At 35.0% G+C, this 23,120-nt stretch overlaps 1 protein-coding gene across 1 annotated transcript in view; it reads left to right on the plus strand.

Annotated features, from left to right (window-relative positions):
- Positions 1-23,120, plus strand: part of LOC148955377 (neuropeptides capa receptor-like) — a 195,910-nt gene that overhangs the window by 23,629 nt on the left and 149,161 nt on the right. The window contains exon 2 of the mRNA XM_089107229.1: positions 4,275-4,830. Coding sequence (XP_088963355.1) covers positions 4,527-4,830 — 304 coding nt within the window. The 5' untranslated portion in view covers positions 4,275-4,526. The remainder of the gene's footprint in view (positions 1-4,274; positions 4,831-23,120) is intronic.

The raw sequence follows: 23,120 nt of genomic DNA on the forward strand, positions 1-23,120 counted from the left end.
ATCTTTTTGTTGTTGTTGTTGTTGTTTAGACCAGGACACTTTTCATCGAAGGTTTGTTCGTATGGACTTTGAAAGGGGCTTATTTGATTGAAAATAGAAAAAGTTGAGGCCTTTTTTAATAGTCAACAGTGATTGGTGGGAAACTAATCCCCCTCCCACGCCCACCCTCCCATTTGACTTCATGTTTAAAAACTAAATATTGCCATAAGATTAAAGCAAAATGCACTGTGTTAACGCTAATCCCAATATGGGATCTCAGCAGTATCCCAAAAACGACTGAGGGTATTATGTTCAAACTTTCGGGGCTGTTTCTGCTCTTAAAATCTAACAAAATCAAAATATCGTAAGTGTATCCAAGCTATCAAAGAAAGTAAACAGATTTTTTTGCGAATGGTATCAAGTTTTCCATTTCAGGTCAACTAGAGGAGGTATGAAACTAATTTAAACACTACTATGGTGTTATAAATTGCTGAAAATTTTTCTCCAGCATACGAATAGCAGGCCAAACTATAAATTCTTAAGAAAACGAAAAGATTTAAAGTATTATTTTCTTATATAACCCCGCGGCACCAAGACGCCTGAGTTCAACACAGCTACGCACGCTCCTCCTCCACCCCAATCTATTCAAAGCCTTCCTTTTTACACCCGTCCACGAAGTTCCCATTTCCTTTAAATCTTTCTTTATGACGTCCTCCCACCAGACGAGGAAGACCTGCTTTTTGTTGGTTAATAACCGAGTCAAATTCAAAACGAGCAGAAATTAACATAAGTTGGGCTCAAAACCCCTATGCCTTCCCGAGGCCAGAACAAAATTTTCACTTTACTGAAAAAAATACAAATGACTGTGCATTTTCAGTTTAATATAAATATACTGATATTTAGTAATCAAAATGTTAATATTATTTGATTTATTAAAGTTATAAAAGTAAAAACATTTATATTTTTTTCAGTAAAGTGCAAAATTTGTTCTGGCCTTGGGATGGCATAGGGGTTTTGAGCCCAACTTATGTTAATTTCTGCTCGTTTTGAGTTTGACTTGGTTATTTATTGTAATTTCTGTTCGTTTTGGGTTTCATTTATTTATTGATGGTGATTTGTGATAGTTTTAAACTTGGAAGGTTATTTCAATCTATTTCTGCTCATTTTTGGCTTAATGGAGCTCTTTACTTTTCTTTGAAAAATTTGTTTTGTGGAAAAAGTTTTTAAAACTCAGGCACTTCACAATTATTAACCTAAAAGTGAAGATTTGGTCGACGCATCCTCTACATTTTCTAAAAACGCACTGTTCTTCTCTTAAAACTTTGTATACGGCATCTCTCAGTCTAAAAAGTATCATATTACTAAGTAATTTGCTACCTACAGAGACCAGACTAATGTCTCGATAATTACCACACTCACTTTTATCACCTTTCTTATAAAGTGGCTTAATTAATGTTTTCCTAAAATCATTTGGTACTTCCCATTTTTCAAAAATCATATTCATAATCTTCAGTAACTTATTTCTAACCTCAGAACCACCATATTTAAGAATCTCATTTACTACCCTATGAGCACCTCGAGCCTTATTATTTTTTATTCCTTTTAGTACTGTCGTTAATTCTTCCTCACAAAACAAATCTTCCCTCAGATCCAAGGTATCACGAGCTTTTTCATTTTCCTCTAAATCTTTACCTGCAACTTTATATTGGTTTAGCAAATTCTCAAAATGTTCTGCCTATCTTTCTTTAATTCTTTCCTTATCGCTAATTATGGCCCCATTCCTATCTTTAACTTGCCAAGTCCGGATTGACTACTCCCTCTCAATTTATTGACATGCTAGTGCAATATTTTACTATTATGCCGTCTAGCTGCATCTTCCAGATCCTCGACAATTTTATCCATGGCCTCCACTTCACACCTCCTTAGTTCCTATTTTAATGCTTTCTCCAATTTTTTTTATTTTCCTTTTGTTTTCATATGATCTATCACTCAGATAATTCTTGTACAAGTCCTTTCTCCTTTCTATTAAACATAAAGCTTTTTCACTAATACTCTTAGCTGCAGTTCTAGCTTTCTTCCCTACGACACCTTGAGCAACTTCCCAAATTATTTTTCTAAAATTATTCCAACCATGTTCCACATTATCAAATTTTAAACTCTTAAGTTTAGTATTCAACTGTTCCTGGAAAGTTTCTCTCAATTTCTCATCTTGGAGTCTACTAACATCATAACTTCCCGGGAGGTAGTTACCCTTTCGAAATTTGAGCTTTAAATTAACCCTTGACACTACCAGATGGTGATCTTTGCTTTTAACATCAATAACAGCACTCCTATATACCCTAGTATCCTGTATTGATCCTGCCAGTCTTCGGTTTGCTATAACATAATCAATGAGGTTTGCCGTCTTACCATCACTTGAATATCATGTTAACTTATGAACCACTTTATGACCAAGCACCGCGTTGGTTGTAACTAGATTGTTGTACCTACAAAATTGCAAAAGTCTGTATCCATTACTGTTTTCTTTTCCTACACCAAATTTACCTAGGCTAGGATACCATCTATCCCTATTTCTACCGACCTGGGCGTTAAAATCTAGTAAAAACATCATATTTCTGCCTGGGACCCTGTCTATTTGCTCCTGTAACTGTAAGTAAAATTCATCTGAGTCACTAGTATCTTCGTCAGTCGATTCTATAGGGGCATATACTACTATAACTGATACCCTGAACTTTTTAGTCATAAAATGAGCAATTAGAATTCTATTATGAACAACTTCCCAGCATAAATAAGACTTACAAACGTCTTCACTCATCACGAGCCGTATTCCTTGACTGTGTACCCCATCCTTCCTGCTTGAGTAAGAGAATTCTACATCACCTAATTTCAGGCTTCCTACCCCTGGGATATGAGTTTCTGAAACTCCTAATAAGTCCAGTTCGAATCGTCTGAATTCGCCAGTCAAAATGTTGATACAATGGACATTTTTTTACGTCGTAAACATTCCAAAATTCCAATTTTCATGTTCTTTAAATCATTGAAATTATTTTGGCCTCAGCAAAAGCAATGATCCCGGGTACCAGTGCAGGACGGGGATCACATATCTTCTCAAGTCTACACCGAAGTGCTTAAGCCGGCTTAGAAATACAATATTTTTTTGTTAATTATGGGTATAGTTTAATTAATCAACTTTCTCCAATAAATTATAACTTGGTTATTCTGTTTACGTGCACTTTTAGCTGCCTGTTTTATTGTTATATATATAAATTTTTTTTGTATGTGTCTTAAAACCTTTGAAACACAATATTATTAATAGATTGTTATCATATAAGTAATTAGTAAGTTCAATCAGTTAAATAACCGATTAGATTTGGACCCCTATTGTGTCCTTATTAGGATTCCCTAAAATGAGAATTGATAAACCAAAAAGACTAACAAAATTTTTGCAGTTGAATCGCTTTTCTTTAAATCTTTTTAAGAAGCATGCTCTATGCTAAAAAAAATGTTTGAACAGCAAATCGGTTATGACGCTTATGTTAACTATATATTCAAGTCTCTATTCAGGGGGGAGGTTAGGGGAGTTTGGAAATCCTCCCCCCCCCCGAAATGTTTGTCCGAATCGTAAAAACGTAACAAAAATGAAAATAAACAGTTTTTGATGCGTTTTTAAAGGTTTTTTGTACCCCCCCCCTGAAAAAATTACTTTTGTAAACCTTTCCACCCCCAAAAAAAATCCTGGATACGAGCCAGTACATATATATGTAAAAAAAAATCCTGCCATATCATCCACTAGATGAGTCGTGCAAAATGCTCGAAACAACAATGGGCCTATAAACAGTGGCGCCAATTCACAAAAATGTTGAGGGGAGGCAAGGATTTTTTCGATTTTTTGAATGAAGATAAAAAAAAGAACAAGATCAAGCAAGCATACTTAAAACAGGGGGTAGCGGTGACTTTGCTGCTTGAAGAAATCGTCGAGTAACCTATCCAGATCCAGTTGTTTACCTCCTCTTTTTCAACGGCCATGATGCCATGATCATGAGATCGCAAGCTGTAAACGCTCTGGTAAAAACTTCAAACTCTCTGGTTGCATTTGTAAGAAATAATAATAAAACTTACAGGGCATATACAGTTGCGTGCATACATTTGATTTTCCGCGTTTGTCATCTTTGCCCGGGTTGCATTATCTATTAATATAATGAATTATGATTCGGTCGCCATTAAACAAAATGAAATATTTATATCTTTTATTTGATTTACAGTGACATGTCGTTATTTATTTTCTCATACTTTAGGTCAGAGTTGCAGAAAAGTGTGAAATTAATTTATGTGACGGGATGACATTGGCCGCTATTTCTCATAGATTTTGACATTCCTGCCACTCTGCAATATTAGTATCACCGCAATTAATGCCACTAATGAAAAGTGCCAGAAAAATGCAAATGGCCGAAACATTTGAATAACATTCTACTACCTGAAAAACAGGTCTCAGAAGGTGAATCTTGTTGCGAAAACGGACTAAAAATCTAAACAATTTTTATTGTACAATGGAAGAGTCATCGGACTATATCTTCGATAACTACACGGAATATATTGATCCCTGTAATTGTACACTAAGGAGCAACGCTACTGATGATATTTATGACTTTTTAGAATGCTGTCTAATGCCCAGACGAATTGAAATATCCATACTCATACCAGTAACTGTTATTTATGTTGTAATATTTATATGTGGTCTGATCGGAAATATTTGTGTATGTATAGTGATTATAAAAAACAGCTCTCTACACACTGCCACGAACTTCTACTTATTTTCATTGGCTGTTTCGGATCTAACACTCTTATTATTCGGTAAGTGGGCTCAAATATAGTTTTATTAAGGGACCATAGTCTCGTTTTTTATGGCTAATCAATTAGATAAGTTCTTACTTCAGTACTTATTAATTAAACAAAACACACCCAAGAAGTGAAGTTAGGTTAATCCTAATGGAATACAACCTTCATATAATACATAGTTTGTATGATACTATAGTTTGGGCTACATATTTGCACATTAAGGGTGGGGGGATAAAGTATTTCGACATCGCCCCTAACCCAACATAACCAAACCTAACCGCCACCCACTTCCCTAATGTGCAAATATATAGCCCAAATTGTACAAGTCCAATGCATTCTATCGCCCATCACTTGTATTTGTGGCTATGAAACCTGTTTTCTGATATCTAAGCGTAATTCTTGAGTGTGTTTCATTTAATTAACAAGTAGACCTACCCTTACTTCTCATATCTAATATTGTTCTGCGCAGCTCTTGGTTTCTTCTTTAATCAAAATGCTAAGGTTTTAGAGCTTGTGGATCTCAGTCATAATTGCTTACATTTAAAGTTCCCTGCCCAATCGAACATTGAACGAAATATTTGATGATATTCCTGTCAAAAACGTTAGATCTCTCTTCAGAGCAGAACGAGCTTCGATTTTCCGAAAAAAAAACGGCCTGAGCAGCGAGATCAGGGTCCCCAGATTTTCTTAAGAAATCATCGTTTCTTGAAAGATATGAAATTTTAGCAAATTGATAAACCAAATCCCGCCTAATGTAAACTTAACTTTAGTTTGAATTTTGACAGGTAAACCAGAAGAAGACGACCGGTGAATTATTTTGATCTTGTTTTATCGTATTTTCATCTAATTTATGATTCGTATTATTATTCTCAGATGGCTTTTTATCCAATTTCCTAGATTTTGTGTGGTGTAATGACGTTGCTCAGGAGGCGACGGGGGGTATCCAGTCAAAAATACAATTCGTCATATTGTACCAATGTTAATGTTAAAATTTCTGAATGATAAGAGTGATATCGCTATCATTGAATTGTTCGCTTCATCTGTAACATGCAACATTCATCAGGCTAGATGGAAGTCAGCCAATATTTCCATTATACGCTGTCCAGCAAAATTATCTTGATAATATTGAGGGTACTGAAACAAGATTGATATTGAAGTTCTTTCATAGATATTGAAGTTCTCTCAAGATAGATATTGAAGTTCTTTTATTTGCAAGCGTTGTTAATACTTCGGTGATGGGAGATCCTTCTCAGAGGCCTTTAAGACAGCCCCTCCCCCTCTATAAAGACGACAAGAATAAGCCTCTGTCCGATGTTTCCGTCTATTCATATGCTCAAGAAGAAAACAAAATTCCAGCGCAAAATAATTTTTGAGCAATTGCAGTTTGAAGCCGTGGGGTTGTAGGGACGATAGCACATGTTTCATTCCGAAAAAGATAAATAGGAAAGGAGACATCTAGTAATTTGTAGATATAACCAATCAATAGAACATGGCTGACAAACACAAATGGTAGTTATAGTCCAAACTGGTTTTTGCGGGGAATATGTATTGATTTTCAACAACTAGCCTGTTCCTATATAATTGATTTGATCCCTAGGTACCTCTTTTGAACTTCCTCCGACTGAATGAAATGTTACCGTTGCAATTACCCTGGTAAAAGATTCTCAACTGAAACATTTTATCGTCTTGAAATCAACAAAATTATTGATGTATTAGAAAATCTCCTTGTATTTCCCTTTTTCGACTTGGTACTTATCTGTGTGGTAAGAAAAATCGATTGGCAAAAAAAAAAAAAAAAAAAAAAAAAAAAAAAAAAATGTAAATCACAGTTAGATTCTGCCCATCTTTATTTTGCGATCTATTTGTGCGCATATGCAACAATAGAACTCAGATTTTTGAGGATTCTGCTATATTTGGAATGTTTTCCAAATATGGCTTGGAAGCCGTAGCCCTTCACAAGTTAAACATGTCATATAGGAAGTCGAAGAACATAATAAACATCAGACTTTTTTTTCTTCTCTGGTTGACGATGTAGATTAAAAAATATTTACCCATTATTTACTGCTAAATTCCCATTGAATTCTTCAATTGAACATCCAATAAATCAGTTCTCACGACTGTTTTTATCGGCGTCTTTTATCATGTAAATTACATAGGCTACTCTAAAGTCTTGGAAGCTAATCAAAATTTAGTTCAGGCAAGAACACAACTTGGTGTAAAAAGCTATGTCAAATTTGTTATGATTTCTGGAAATATGACACTTGTCTGGGAAACTTTATGAAATGTGATTGGTTTACGTGACGATCAAATAATGTTGCGCCTCGATTTGACCACATTTATAGGAAATGATTCATCTTTGTCTATTTTCGTTTCCCATTTGCTATGGAATAGTTTGGGGGTACATAAACCGGTACTTGTTGACATAAACGGAAACTCTGAAAAAAGTATTTTGGTAGTAATAATTGAATCGAAGTCTGTTTTTCTGAATGATTCCAAATAGGCTATGCAACATTCACGAATTGTAAACTTGTTTGGCAGAACTTATGCTTATCAAGTGTACGCGAGACAACGCCAATTTTTGGGTGGGGGGGGGGTCAAATATTGGTACTCCTGTACTAAACGGATTCTTTTTTATAGTGCTAGTTTGGTTAATGCTAATGAAATAAAATAAAATATGATGACTATATAATAGATTAGAAACAAATTTGAGCTATATATTTGCACATTAGGGGGGGGGGGCTGCAAAGAATAGCATATATAATATACGTGACCTAACCTAACCTAGGTACCTCCCCCCCCCAAAAAAAAACACAAAAAACAACACTTCAAATATCGTATACGTAATTAAAACCACGCTATACATTGTATTTCTCTACAGCGGTACAGCGGTGCTTTAGTACAGGAGTACCCAAATATTTTATTATCATGAGAACCAAGCAAGATAAAAAAAACAAATGGAACTAATCGATACATCTTGTTTAGCTGCTGGAATCAGTCATAAATCTAATTTTATAGAATATGTAACATATCACCTTCGAATTACCACACCAAAGATTGGGAGCATCTTACTTCAAGACACTACTGCTACTGAAGCTAGGCACATACGGGGGAATTTGATTCAAATCGTGCCAGAACGTTTGAGGGAATAAAATAGAATAAATTGTTGAATTATTTAAATATATTATGAAATACGGGAAAAACTTCAAATTCTTGAGAACTTGGAAAGGGGTCTTGGGCCTCACTTACATACCTGATAACTATTACAAAGGAAATAGTACCTTTGGTCACACGAGCTTAACACTACTTGAGTAAACTCGTTTTCCAGCCTATCTTGCTTAAAAATTCAGCCTTTGTTACATTCCCTCGAAATCTTCAAAGATTTTTATGCAGGGCTCCCACGGCATCAATAAAGTTAATAAAGCTGTCCACAAAGTTAATAAACCGTTTTCCTCGCATAACTTTGTTGACTTTATTGCTGTCGGAAAAAGTTGAATTTTATTTAACTTTTTCAAGGAAGTGCGCAAAGTTCAGCCAATAGCTGAAGACTTGTGGAAAATGTCAAATAAAACCCACACAAATAAGTTTCTATGTATATATAAGTGTATACTTGTTTAAATATTTTGCTTGGTAAAAGAATAAGAGTTATAAAAAAACCTTCATCTAATATTAAAAGGAAAAAATGCTTAAAAATATGGTTTTCACAACTCCATGTTTGTTATTTCAGTTAATTTCTGTAAAAATTGCTGTGAAGTCAAAAAGGTGAAATCTTTGTGCGAGTGGGACAAACTTTATGGTTCGCAATTTCATGATAAACTTCACTAGCTTTATTGATGCCGTGGGATTACCATGTCATCTGAGCTTACTTGAATGTACCACCCTCTTTCTTACCTTTGGGCTATATTAAGTGTTTCTAGGGGTTTGATGACAAACCCTAGTACATGTCCGAGCGAGTACACGTGCACAGGACTTTATTCCATGGGAAGGGGTCCATTTTATGGTAAACATGTGAATTTTATAACGAAAAGTAGATTTTGGAGCGGTTCGTAAAAAAACTGTACATGATGGGTGTGAACTACCCCCTCACGGATACCCTATACATACCACTCTTTTAAGCCACACAAAGTAAGACTGCCCAGAGGCCCAGATCAAATCGCTCATGAAAAGTGATTTTTGGGATTTCGTTGTACCACGTTGTTTATAAGTGTTTATAATATTGCTTGTAATTGACCGACAGATAAAGTTCCAGTGCCCGTTTTAATTAATAAAATAGATTTTGCCTCAGCTAAGAGGGAGATTCTGCCATCTTGTGGAGCAGCGTGTAGAACAACAAATTTGGCTCAAAGAGTGCCAAAAAACTATTGAATAACAATTATGGAATACCCAATTAGTTTAAAACTATAGAAAAACTAATGAGTAATCCTCCCAGCTTCAGAAGCCGTAATGCCACGTGGGGGCCCGTGCGTTCATAAAGCTGCGCACAGTCCATACGAAATAAAATATTATCATAAAAAATTGTTTTGAATTTCGTTTAGGTAACTGGATTTATCGGATGCTTAATAAAATTATGTAGAGTGATGTATAATTATGAATCAGTTATTATGTAGGAGGGCCAGTGGGTCTTTGTGTAGACTTTTACCTACAGAAAGAAGTTGATTAAAAGTAGTACCCCTTCAATAACTTTAAAGAGGCCCATAGCGGATTCCTATAGGATTTCCATGACGTTCTGGATCCGATGACACAGCTAGCAAGATTCCCATAGGATTCCGATGACACAGGTAGCAAAATTCTCATGGGATTTCCACGGGTCAGATAGAACATTACCATAGGATTTACCCAGGTCAGATAAGGGGTGTTTAAGTGAAGTTACTAGTCCCTCAAGACATTATTACGCGCACCTGTGCAATAAAAGTGCAGCCCATGGATTTTAAATGGCCAGATACCCCTATACAATCGGCCAGCTGGCAAGATTCCCACATCACACCCCTATTTTAAGAGGTCAGGTGTAATGTGGATGAGGCAATCTTGTTTCAGTATTAGAGGGAAAACAGGTGACAATATTCCCATGACACCCGGGATTCCCGTAACCGTGTGCAATATGGATGACGCCATCGTGTGTGACTTAATAGATACATTTAGGGTGATATAATCGTACAAGGATTTATTGGGAATAACTTAATGACGGCGCACATCTTACGCAATGACAGCGCACATGATGCGTAATGACGGCACACACGTAGATCTTATGTAATGACGGTGCACACGCGCATCTTACTTAATGGTGGTGCACATGTGGGTCTTGCATAATGACAGTGCACATCTTACGTAATGGCAGCGCACACATCACTGTCACATAATACTTTTTGAAGTTTTATTTGTCGTCGAAACGTTCAACGCGCTTTTTTCTTTCGAGACGATTTTTTTTCTTTCAATGCTTTTTTTGTTTCTTTCAAGTCGTTTTTTCTTTATTTCCATGTCCACTGTAGGACTCGAAAGATGGATTTCTATCCAATAGAACAACGCCCAACATGTAAATTCTAAAAGGGAGTTTCTAATATTTTGTACAAGTTAATATATTCTAGAAATTGCCTATTGCACGCGAGGAGATTTCCCATGTTTCGCTTATTAGAATGATGTGTTTCCTACATCTGTGATAATTGACGCGCAAACGGAGTTTATATATTTCGAGAAATTATTTTTTCCAAGGCAATTATGTAATTAGGGAAATTATGAAAATACAGTGTTTTCAAGACAAGACTATGTAACAGGAAAAACAAAACGTGAAAAAAACATGAGAAATGGAAAAAACAAAAACCTGCGTGAATAGGAGAAAGGTATGGGTCCTAACAGGCAATTCTAGGGAGAAAGGGGTGATATTAGAGCTAAATTTTTAGGCTCTATTTTATTATTTGAGGGATTTTAATGAAAATATCTCTTTTCTATAGTTCCAGACTGCACCTCCCCTCCCCCCGCTGTACAGCATTTCTGCCTCTGAAACAGAAGGCTTAATAAGCGTGTAGATTTTTGGTAATTTTAAATCAATTGAGTATTGCAGATTTTTCACACAATAGTTATTCGGCATTCTTTCAACACATATTGTTGTTTTGTACCCCAAATCGCCTGAAAATGCTGCTTTGCAGTGGCACACTCTTTTCGACTAAAATCAATGTCTATGTCAACTGTTTATTTTGTAGGATTAGCAGCACATTTTAGAAACAAAAGTGCCCGGTATGGCAGTGCTGTTTCTGAAACTAGAAGTTCAATATGTTTTTAGATATTTGATAATTCTAAATCATTTAACCATCTCGGAATTTTTACACAATAACTTTTCGGCATTCTTTCGACTAAAATTGTTGTTTTGCATCACAAATCGAATGAAAACCCTGCTTTGCAGTGGCACAGTCTTTTTTGGCTGAAATAAATGTCTATGTAAACCTTTTATTTTTTAGGATTTGCAGCACATTTTAGAAACGAACGCGCCCAGTACGCCATTGTTGTCTCTGAAACTGGAAGCTCAATATGCGTATGGATTTTTAATAATTCTAAATCATTTGACTATCTCAGAATTTTCATACAACTGTTTTTTGGCCTTCTTTCGACTAGAATTGTTGTTTTGCATCACAAATCGCCTGAAAACCTTGCTTTACAGTGGCACAGTCTTTTTTGGCTAAAATAAATGTCTCTGTAAACAGTTTATTTTGTAGGATTAGCATAGCAGGACCTTTTAGAAACGAACGCATTCCGTGCGTCATTGCTGCCTCTGAAACTAGAAGTTCAATATGCGCATGGATTTTTCATAATTTTAAATCATTTGACTGTCTCAGAATTTTCACAGAATAGCTTTCCGGCATTCTTTTGACTAGAATTGTTGTTTTGCATCACAAATCGGCTGAAAAACCTGCTTTTCAGTGGCGTCTTTATTGGCTAAAATAAATGTCTATGTAAACAGTTTATTTTGGAGGATTAGCAGTATCTTTTAGAAACGAGCGCGCCCCGTAAGGCATTGCTGCCTCTAAAATAGGAGGCCCAATATGCATATAGATTTTTGATAATTCTTAATCATTTGAATATCTCAGAATTTTAACACACTAGCTTTTCGGCCTGTTTTCGACTTGAATGTTGTTTTGCATCACAAATCGGTTGAAAACCCCGCTTTGCAGTGGCAAAGTCTTTTTTGGTTTAAATAAATGTCTAAAAATGCCATACGGCATTGCTGCCTCTGAAACTGGAAGTTCAATATGCTTATAAATTTTTCATAATTCTAAATCATCTGACTATCTTAAAATTTTTACACAATAGATTTTTGTCCTTCTTTCGACTAGAATTGCTGTTTTGTACCACAAATCGGCTGAAAACGTGGCTTTGCACTGGTAGAGTATTTTTTGGCCCAAAATAAATGTCTTTCCCCTCGTGAAACTGATTTTCTTCATGGAACTTCATGTGTACTAATTGTTTTTCGTGGAGCTTCTTGCATGCCGATTTTGTTCTTAAGACTCGTTATATGTGGATTTTTCTCTTCGTGAAATTCATACACTGATTTTTTCTCCTCGCGAAACTCATTTTGTTCATAGAACTCTCTCGTGATGATTTATGATCATGAAGCTTGTTGAGTGCTGATTTTAGTTCGTGAGACGTGTTGTATGTTGTTTTTTTCTCTTTGTGAAACTTGTACATTGATTTTTTTCCCTCACGAAATTGACTTAGTTCATGGCTCATGTTGCATGATGATTTATGTTCATGGAACTTTTAAGTTCTGATGTTTTTAAGTACTCATGAAACTTGTTGCAGTTTGATTTTTCTTGTCGTGAAAGCTGTACATTGATTTTTTTTTCTCCTCACGAAACTATTTTCGTTCATGGAACATGTTGCGTAATGATTTATGCCCGTGGAACTTATTGAGTGCTAATTCTTGTTCGTGGAACTTGTTATATGTTGATTTTTCTCTTCGTGAAAGTTGTACATAGTTTTTCTCCTCGTGAAACTGATTTTGTTCATGGAAGTTTACGTGTACTAGTTTTTTTTCGTGGAACTTGTTGCATTCTCATTTTGTTCGTCAAACTCGTTACATGTTTATTTTTTTCTTCGTGAAAATTTAAGTTGATTTTTTTTCTCATTGTGAAACTTCCCATGTTCGTGGGACTTGTTGTGTGCTGATTTTTGTTCGTAAAACTTGTTGCATGTTGATTTTCTCTTCCTGAAACCCATACACTAATTTTTCTCCTCGCTAAACTAATTTTGTTAATGGAACTGCTCGCGTGTTGATTCAAATCAGCACTTGTTGAGTGCTGATTTTTGTTCGAGAAACTTATTGCATGTTGTATTTTTTTTTCTCTTCGCGAAACTTGTTTATTAGTTTTTCCTGTCATGAAACTGATTTTATTCAACAATTCATTGCATGCTTATTATTGCTCGTGAAACCTGCTACGTGCTGATTTCTTCCTCATGAAACTAGTTGCATATTGTTTTTTTCTCTTTGTGAAATTTGTACATTGATTTTCTTTTCCTCGCGAGACTGATTTTGTTCATGGATCATGTTGCGTGATAATTTATGTTTATTGAACTTTTGAGTGCTGATTTTTTTTCTCATGAAACTTGTTACATACGGATTTTACTTGTCGTGAAAGCTGTATATTTATTTTTTTGTCCTCACGAAACTGATTTCGTTCATGGAACATTTTTTACGAGGATTTATGCCCGTGGAACTTGTTAAGTGCTAATTCTTGTGCGTGAAACTTGTTACATGTCGATATTTCTCTTCGTGAAAGTTGTATATAGATTTTTCTCATTGTGAAACTGATTTTCCTCATGGAACTTGATACGTGATGATTTATATTTTCATGGAACGTATTGCATGAAGATTTTGTTCATGAAACTTGTTGCATACTGGTTCTTCTCTTCATAGTAATGTACATTGATTTTTCTGATTGTGAAACTCGTCTTGGTCACGGAAATTATTGCTCGATGATTTGTGGACGTAGAACCTTTTGAGTGCTGATTTTTGTTCGTGAAACTTGTTACATGTTGATTTTTCTCTTCGTGAAACTGGACCATTAATTTTTTTACTCATGAAACTGACTTTCTTCATGGAACTTGATACGTGCTGATTTATATTCATGGAGCTTTTTGAGTGCTGATTTTGTTTGTGAAACTAGTTAAATGCTGTTTTTTCTCTTAGGAAACTTGTACACTTTTTTCCTAGTGAACCTGATTTGATTTATGGAACTTTATTGCATGCTTATTATTGTTCGTGAACATTGTTGAATGTTGATTTTTCTCATCGTGAAACTTGTACATTGATTTTTTTTCCTCGGGAAACTGATTTTGTTTATGAAACTTGTTTCATGATGATTTTACTTCGTGAAACTTTTTTTACTCTCTATTTGTCTTCGCAAAACATATACAATGTTTTTTTCTTATCGTGAATCTGATTTTGTTCAAGGGACTTATTGCGTACCGATTTTAGTTCGTGTAACTTCTTAAAAGTTGATCTTCTCTTCGTGAAACCTATACATTGATTTTTCGTCTCGTGAAACATGCTGCACGTTGATTTCTCTCTTCATAAAAACGTAAAGTTATTTTTTCTAATTGTGAGACTCTTCTTGCTCGTGAAACTCATTACATGCTGATTTTTGTTCGTGAAACTTGTTGCATGTTTATGTTTCTCCTCATGAAACTCATACATTGATTTCTTTTTTATCCTCACACTGGAACTTTTTTCTATTCTTCGGAGAAAAATCGGAATCGAAGTGTAACTTTTTTCTTTTTCTTGAGAAAATTCAGAATTAAATTGGAACTATTTCTCTTCCTTTGGAAAATTCAAAATTAAATTAAAAGTTTCTTTCTCCTTTGAGGAATTTCAGAATTAAAGTGGAGCTTTTTCTCTTCATGGAGAAAATTCCTGAATCGGAGTGTAACTCGTTCTCATCTTTGAGAAAATTCAGAACTTAAGCGGAATTTCTTTCTTCTTTGAGGAAACTCAAATCTGAAATGTAACTTTCCTTATCTTCTACAAAAAAATCCGAAACAAAGTTTAACTTTTTTTTCTTTTCTATGGGAAAATCCAGAGCAGAACTTGAACTTTTTTCTCTTCTTTGAGAAAATTCAGAATCGAAGTGTAACTCTTTTTTATCTTTGATAAAACTCAGAACTAAAGTGAAACTTTTTTTCTTCTTTGGGATAACTCAGAAATGAAGTGTAAATTTCTTTTTCTTCTTTGGAGAAAATTCAGATTCGAAGTTTAACACTTTTTCTCTTCAATGGAAAAAAACTCAGAATTGAAAATTAACATTTTTTTTCTCTTGTATGCAAAAACTCAGAAGAGAACTTGAACTTTTTCTTCTCTGAAAAATTCAGAACTGAAGTGGAACTTTTTTTCTTCTTTGGTGATTCTCAGAACTGGAGTATGTCTTCGAAAACATTCAGAATCGAAGTGTAACATTTTTTCTCTTCTATGGAAAAATTCAGAAGAGAACTTTAATTTTTTCTACACTTCTTTGAAAAAACTCAGAATTAAAGTGAATTTTTCTATTCTCATTGGAAAAAAAATCAGAATCGAGGCATAAATTTTTCTATCTTTTATGGCAAAATTCAGAACAGAACTTGAACTTTTTTTCTCTTCTTCGAGAAAATTCAGAAGTGAAGTGGGATTTCTCTCTCTTCTTTGAGAAAATTAAGAATTGAACTATAGCTTTTTTCTTCTTTGGGGAAACTGAGAACTGAAATTTAATTTTTTTTCTCTTCCTTGAGAAAATTCAGAAGAGAATTTGAACTTTTTTTCTCTTCTTTGATAAAATTCAGAATCGAAGTGTAGCTCTTTCTCATCTTTGAGAAAATTCAGAGTTTAAGTAAAACTTTTTTCTTCATACGGGAAACTCAGAACTGAAGTGTAACTTTCTTTATCTTCTTCGAAGAAAATTCAGATTGGAAGTTTAACACTTTTTCTCTTCAATGGAAAAAACTCAGAATCGAACATTAACATTTTTTTGGGTGCCTACAACCGACATTGAACTCCTCCTTGGATTGTTTTCTTTTTCATAACCAGAGACACATGACTATGAATTACAATTCAACTGGTGCCATCCATTCCACTATAGTTATAGATGCCAACATAAGTGGACAGGTTAGGTTACATTAAGTTAACTACGTTTAAGTTAGTTTAATTTAGGTTAGGTTAGCATGAGCGGTCATACTTCCAGTTTCAGAGGCACCAATGCCGTACGGGGCGCTTTCGTTTTAAGGGGGAACGGAATGGAAAAATTCCCGGCTATCTCTTCCATGCAAAATGTTTTTAACTGGTCTGGCGACAACAGACGCATAAAGGCATCAATTTTGGTTTATTTCTGTTCCCCTGATCTAGCAACATAATCTGAGTTTGCAACTTTTTTTTCTGGGCTTTCTAAATTAGGCTTTTTCTTGCAAATTCCATTTCAACTTGTCTAAAAGGACGGTACATACAAGTTTAATAAAATTAACATAGACTCGTAGAGGATTTTGAAAGGAACAACTTGACTTTTAATTTTTTTTCCTAATTAATTCAAAACAGACATTTTCATAGGTTTATTTGTTTCTACTAAAAGTTGTTACCAACAGTTTTATATTAGAAATTCCTTAGCAGTTGCATATCTAGTTTCAATAGGTGGGCATAAATACCAGTCTTCAGGTGATAAACGGTCAGGGTTTCAACTTGTCTCGGCTGGCATGATAAGTGAATGTTTCAACATATTATGCAAATGGGAATGCTCCGTCAAATTAGGTTGCAGTCCAAGATTTTGAAAGAAGAGAAAGGCAATTAAAGAAGAACTTGGCCTAGTTTAATTCACAAAAGTGCTTTTTGAAATACAAGGGCACCGGCATAAAATTTTCCGGGGGGGGGGGCAAACGCCAAAATATCAGTGGTTGTTGGGTGACATGGAAGATTTTAGGATTTTTTTTGTCGTGGGAATAAGTTTATTTTTATATACTTATAGAAAAGAACGCTCAAATAAAAAGAGCAACTAAATTGCCTGCAAAATGAAACAAAATACAGCAAATTTTAAACCGCAAGGACTCCTGGTAAAATGATCAATTTGTTTAATCAATAATATATTTAATTATTATGCATTTAATTTTAAAAGAAAATCAAAATCAAACCAAAATTACAGAAATATTGCTTTCGTAGATTATACGAAATACAGATTTATACGAAATACCTTTATACAATTTCCTACGCCTTTAAGCTGTCTACACAAGGAGTAGAGATGTTCAAAAATCATCCTGCCAGCACAGATACCACGTTTTGATTTTATAACGGCCATGTAACCTCTTTCATAACATGACAATTCTTCCACTCAAACTTAAATCCGTTATATATTCATACATTAAGAGAAAAAAAATAGAATAGCGAAAGAAAAACAAGATTTAAACTTACTATCCAGCTATCAAATTGACGCTCTTTCTTTTTATTGATCTGTTCAAATAAAAAAAATGAACAAGTTCAAAAACATTTTCGTCACAAGAGAATCTTAGTATCTTGGTGACTTGGACCAATATTCACCAAAACTAAAAATTAAATTCTCGTGACAATTGCTACACCGGTAGTATTGGCTTTTAATGCTAATTCTAAATATTTATAATTCTTTCTTTTTATTATTACCCACCCAAAACCAAAAATCTGAGAAAATTGGCCTGATTTTTGAAAAAAGGGACCCCCCCCCAAAAAAAAGGCAAGCCATCTTATTGAAAAGCTCTTTATTAGGTAAATCATATCAGAGAAAATTCAATTTCTGAGAAGCTAATTCATTTAAAAGTAAGAAAAACTATATTTTAGGCTTTCCAGTTGTAAAAGAAGTAATGCCACACGGTGGCAGTATTGGATTCAACCAAGTTGATTCGCTTTATTTGTAATGCAATTAGGCTACGTTTGGCGATCTGTAATTGCAGATCAGCTATAATGAGGGGGGGGGGGGTCAGTCATTGTTTAGGTGGGGTTAGGGTAGATTCCTAAAAAGTAAATTTTAATAGACAAACTGCTTACTCTTCACAAGGTTTCAGATAAATTTTGAAAGAGGTAGGGGGAGTAGGAATTAATTCAATTGTTTCGCTATACAGCAAAATGTTACTTTCCCATTTCTACCAGCACAGAGGTGGATAGCAGGGCAGGTAATCATCAGCCCCACCAGGAAATTTCTTTGGGGTGGCAAATACTGCAAGGAACTTTTTTTCAGTTTAAACGGTGTTATTTTCTTTTTCTAGTTCTATGAAGTACTTCAATGTATTGAAACAAATCTATGTAATGTATTTACCGATAAGAAAATCTTATTTTAGAAGTTGTGATGGCTTCAGTAATGTAGAAGATGAAAATTCTCACAGAATTTCCATCCACACAAATAATAATATTTCTTCTCTTCCAACCAAAATTATTTTGTAGCAATATCAACAAGAACTTCTTACCGAAATTACTATTCATCGCCAATTTTTTAAGTAGCCTATATTCAAGTTTTATCCAAAATTGAAATTAAAAATTTAAACGTAGGACGGTACTAATACACGTACAATTATTAATTACACATTTTAAAAGCTAAGTTTTAAACTTGGTCCTTACTTTAGTTGAAAATTCTTTCCTATTTGTTTAATTACATTTCATGAAACTGTAAAGTTTATGAATACAGTACTTTTGGTAACGCAGAAAAAACGATCAATATTTCAATGATATATGTTTGGATTTTGATGAGTATTCAAACAGTTCGTGGTAATTAACTGTAAGTACGGAGCGACCCGGCTCAATTGTAACCGGAACTCTAAAAACGGAATTTTAATACAAATTGATATATCAAAAGAATTCGCTTATTATGCTGATTCCAAATATATACGTTTCATTAAGTTTAGTTTGACCCATCAAAAGCTAAGAGCCTTGGAATATTTGTCTGATTTTTGAAAAAAGGGGAAAAGACCGCTAGAAGTCATAGAATTTTAATGAGAGTCACAACATCAAGTCCGTCAAATTTTTGAAATTACTAAGATTTATGTATTTTTCAGCAGAAAAAATGTAATTCCGAACGTAAACGGACTTTATTAATCAATTTTGTTTGGATTTGTAAGCTAGATCAAATTTTCTTGAATATCATATTGAATTTGACTAAGGTGACATTTAAAGTAGTATGTCATATAGTAATTCAAATCAAAGGTTGGAATTACGACAGAAAAAAAGAAGCTAATTTTCTTTTTGAGTAAAAGAAAGAGTATAAAATTTGGGTTGATTGAGTTGAATAAAGTTTAATTTACATGTCTACAAAGTGCTAACGCAAAAATTGTCTAGAAATATTATATTTGAATAAGACTTTTATTGTCAAATTTGTTTTGTTATACATTTCTTTTGTGATTTTCCCTAGCTAGAAAATTTTTGAGGCTGCTACTCTATTCTTAAGAATACGAATGCTCAACATATGTGTTACCCTCTGTATCTAATGTTTTTCCAACTGATACCAATAACCCTTGCGTGATTTTTGTTGATAAACATAACAAACAATTTTTGTTGAATCTCAAACAATTTTTCTTACAGTGCAGTGTATGTAAGCATTGCCTTTATATCAGTTGAACACCCCCTCATCATGCCCTGAAAGTTTCAACCTAAAAACCTAATAGCCAAGCGAACTTAGTAGCAAACGTTGACATCTTAGTTTTTATTAAATAAAAAAAAACAAGTTTTTTTTAACTGAAAGTAAGGAACGACGTTAAAACTTAAAACGAACAGAAATTATTCCGTATATTAAAGGGGCTGTCCCCTCCTCAACGCCTCGCTGTTTGCGCTAAGTTTTTTATTTTTCAAAAAAATAGAGTTGTGAGAAAGTCAAACTTAGGCGTAAAGAGCGAGGCGTTGAGGAGGGGATAGCCCCTTTTATATACGGAATAATTTCAGTTCGTTTTAAGTTTTACCATCGTTCCTTACTTTCAGTTAAAAAAAATTGTTTTTTTATTTAATTTTTGAACGTTTTTGAATTAATACAGGTTTTGATTTTGGCTCACCATACATGAATAATTAAAAAAATTTGCATATTAATTTTACTTTTATTTGGTTAAATGACTTTTTCGAAACTTGTTTAATTTTATTTACGAAAGTTTTTATTAGTAATAAATATACGTAACTTATGTAACGAACTTCTATATTCATAGATTTTTAATACGTAAATTAGGGGGTTCGCCCCCTAGTCAATACTTTGCTCTTTAAGCTAAAGTTCGAATTTTGTTCCAATTGTTTAAAAATGACCCCTTAATCACAAAGGCCGTTAATTAGAATAAATAGCTCTTATGAAAGTACTAAAAAATCTTTGACTTAAAGAGCGAGGTATTGACTAAAGGGTGAACCCAATCATGTACGTAGCATTTTCTGTTCGTTTTAAGTTTTGATATTGCTCCTTACTTTCAGTTGAAAAACTTGTTTTTCAATTGAAGGTGCTGCTAATCCTACAAAATAAACTGTTTACATAGACATTTATTTTAGTCAAAAAAGACTGTGGCACTGCAAAGCAGGGTTTTCTACCGGTTTGTGATACAAAACAACAATTCTAGTCGAAAGAAGGCCGTAAAGCTATTGTGTGAAAATTCTGAGATAGTCAAATAATTTAGAATTATAAAAAATCTATACGCATATTGAACTCTCAGTTTCAGAGGTAGCAATGCCGTACGGGGCGCGTTCGTTTCTAAAAGGTGCTACTATTCCTACAAAACAAACTTTTTATACAGACATTTATTCTAGCAAAAAAACGTGACACTGCAAAGCAAGGTTTTCAGGTGATTTGTGATGCAAAACAACATTTCTAGTCGAAAGAAGGCGGAAAAGGTATTGTGTGAAAATTTTGATATAGACAATGATTCAGGATTATCAAAAATCTATACGACTATTGAATTTCCAGTTTCAGAGGTAGCAATGCTGTACGGGGCACGTCCATTTCTAAGAAATGCTGCTAATCCTTAACAATAAAGGGTATACGTAGACATTTATTTTAGCCAAAAAAGACTGAGCCACTGCAAAGCAGGGTTTTCAGCCGATTTGTGATGCAAAACAACAATTCTAGTCGAAAGAATGCCGAAAAGCTATTGTGTGAAAATTCTGATATAGTCAAATGATTAAGAATTATCAAAAATCTATACGCATATTGAAAATCCAGTTTCAGAGACGGTAATACCATACGGGGCGCGTTCGTTTCTAAAAGGTGCTGCTAATCCTAAAAAATAAACTGTTAACATAGACACTTATTTTAGTCAAAAAGAAATATATACATTTATTTTAGTCAAAGAATCACTGCAAATTAGCGTTTTCAGCCGATCTGGGTACAAAACAACAATTCTAGTCGAAAGAAGGCCGAAAAGCTATTGTGTGAAAATTCTGGGATAGTCAGTTTATTTAGAACTATCGAAAATTTATACGCATATTGAGCCTCCTGTTTCGGAAGAAGCAATGCCGTACAGTGGGGGAGGGGGGTGCAGTCTGGATTCATAGAAACGAGACATTTTCATTAAAATCCCTCAAAATAATAAAATAGAGCCAAGAAAATTAACTGTAATATCAACCCTCCCTTCCTGGAATTCCCTGCTAGGACCCATATCTTTCTTCTTATTCACGCATATTTTTTCCATTTGTCATGTTTTTTTTTGCGTTTTGTTTTTCTCGTTGTATAGTTTTGTTCTCGAAAACACGGTATCTTCAGAATTTCCCAGATTACATATTATCCTTGGAAACAATAATTTGTCGAAAGAGATATTTTCCGTCTGCGCGTCAATTATCATAGGTGTAGGAAACACGTCATTCTAGTCAGCGAAACATGAGAAATCACCTCGCGTGCAATAGGCTATTTCTAGAATATATTATCTTCTTCTTCTTATCTTAACGCTCATACTCAGCAGGGTCACTAGTGTAGAGGAAACTGGTTGACAGCGCTTCTAGTCTTCTCCAATCAGCCCTGTCCAGGGCTAAGTATGGGCCCTCATTAGGGTCGATGTTGCGGTTGAAGAGGCGTTGATTTATGACATCAGCGCATTTGTGCGTGGCCTCCCTCGAAGACGTTTCCATATATTTTCAGGATTGAAGTCCGGAATGATTCTTGCAGGAGTAGTTGGCGGGAGATGGAGTAAGTGACCGTACATCTTAGAGAACGAGCTTCTACTTGGGTGGAGAGGTTTTCTAACTTGAAAGTCTTCAGGATCTCAGTATTCTGGATCTTGTCATAGTAGATGGGGCATCCGAGGCTGTATATCCAGTTCCTTTCGTAGCAAGTAATTTCAGGAGGAGGGTTGCTAGCCCAACCGTCCTTAGGTGTATTTAGTTCTCTGGTGGCTAGCCGGATCTAGAGGCACGTGAAGTCAGCTCAGCAAGCGCCAAAAATGCAAGGGAGCAGACCACGGACGAACACTATTGCAAACTATTGGAAACACCCTGTACAAAATATTGGAAACATCCTGCCCGACCTGACTTCTGGGGCGTTGTCCTGTTGGATAGAAATGGATCCTTCGAGTCCTGCCGAGGACAAAGAACTAAAGAAAAAAATGTCTTGAAAGAAAGAAAAAAAGCCTTGAAAGGAAGGAAAAAAACGCCTTGAAAGAAAAAAACGCGTTGAACGTCTTGGCTAAACATAAAATCTCAAAAATTATTATGTGACAGTGATGTGTGCACTGCTGTTACGTAAGATGCGCGCTGTAATTATGTATCACCCACGTGTGTGCCGTCATTACGTAAGATGCGTTCTGTCATTACGCAAAATCAACATGTGTGCCGTCATTACGTAAGATCCACATGTGTGCCGTTAATACATACGGCACACGTGTGTGCCGTCATGACGCAACATGTGCGCTGTCATTGCGTAAGGTGTGCGCCGTCATTAAGTTATACCCAATAAATCCTTGTATGATTACACCACCCTAAATAAATCTATTAAGGCACACACGATGCCGTCATCCATATTACTCATGGTCACGGGAATCTTGGGTGTAATGGGAGTCTTGCCACATGTGTTCACTCTAATACTGAATCAGGATTACGTCATCCATATTACACCTGACCGTCTAATAATTTGACGTGGTAATCTTGCCAGCTGCCCGGTGGTATAGGGGTACCTTACCATTCAAAATCCATGGGCTGCACTTGTATTGCACAGGTGCACGTAACAATGTCTTGAGGGGCTAGTCTCTCGACTTATAAACCCCCTATCTGACCTGTGGAAATCCAATGGTAATCTCCTATCTGACCCGTGGAAATCCCATGGGAAACTTGCTACCTGTGTCATCGGAATCCTATGGGAATCTTACCACCTGTTTCATCGGATCCAGGGAGTCATGGA

This window comes from Artemia sp. Qi Xiang Cuo, chromosome 2 (assembly GCF_049724085.1).
Source record: "Artemia sp. Qi Xiang Cuo chromosome 2, ASM4972408v1, whole genome shotgun sequence".
Classification (NCBI taxonomy): domain Eukaryota; kingdom Metazoa; phylum Arthropoda; class Branchiopoda; order Anostraca; family Artemiidae; genus Artemia; species Artemia sp. Qi Xiang Cuo.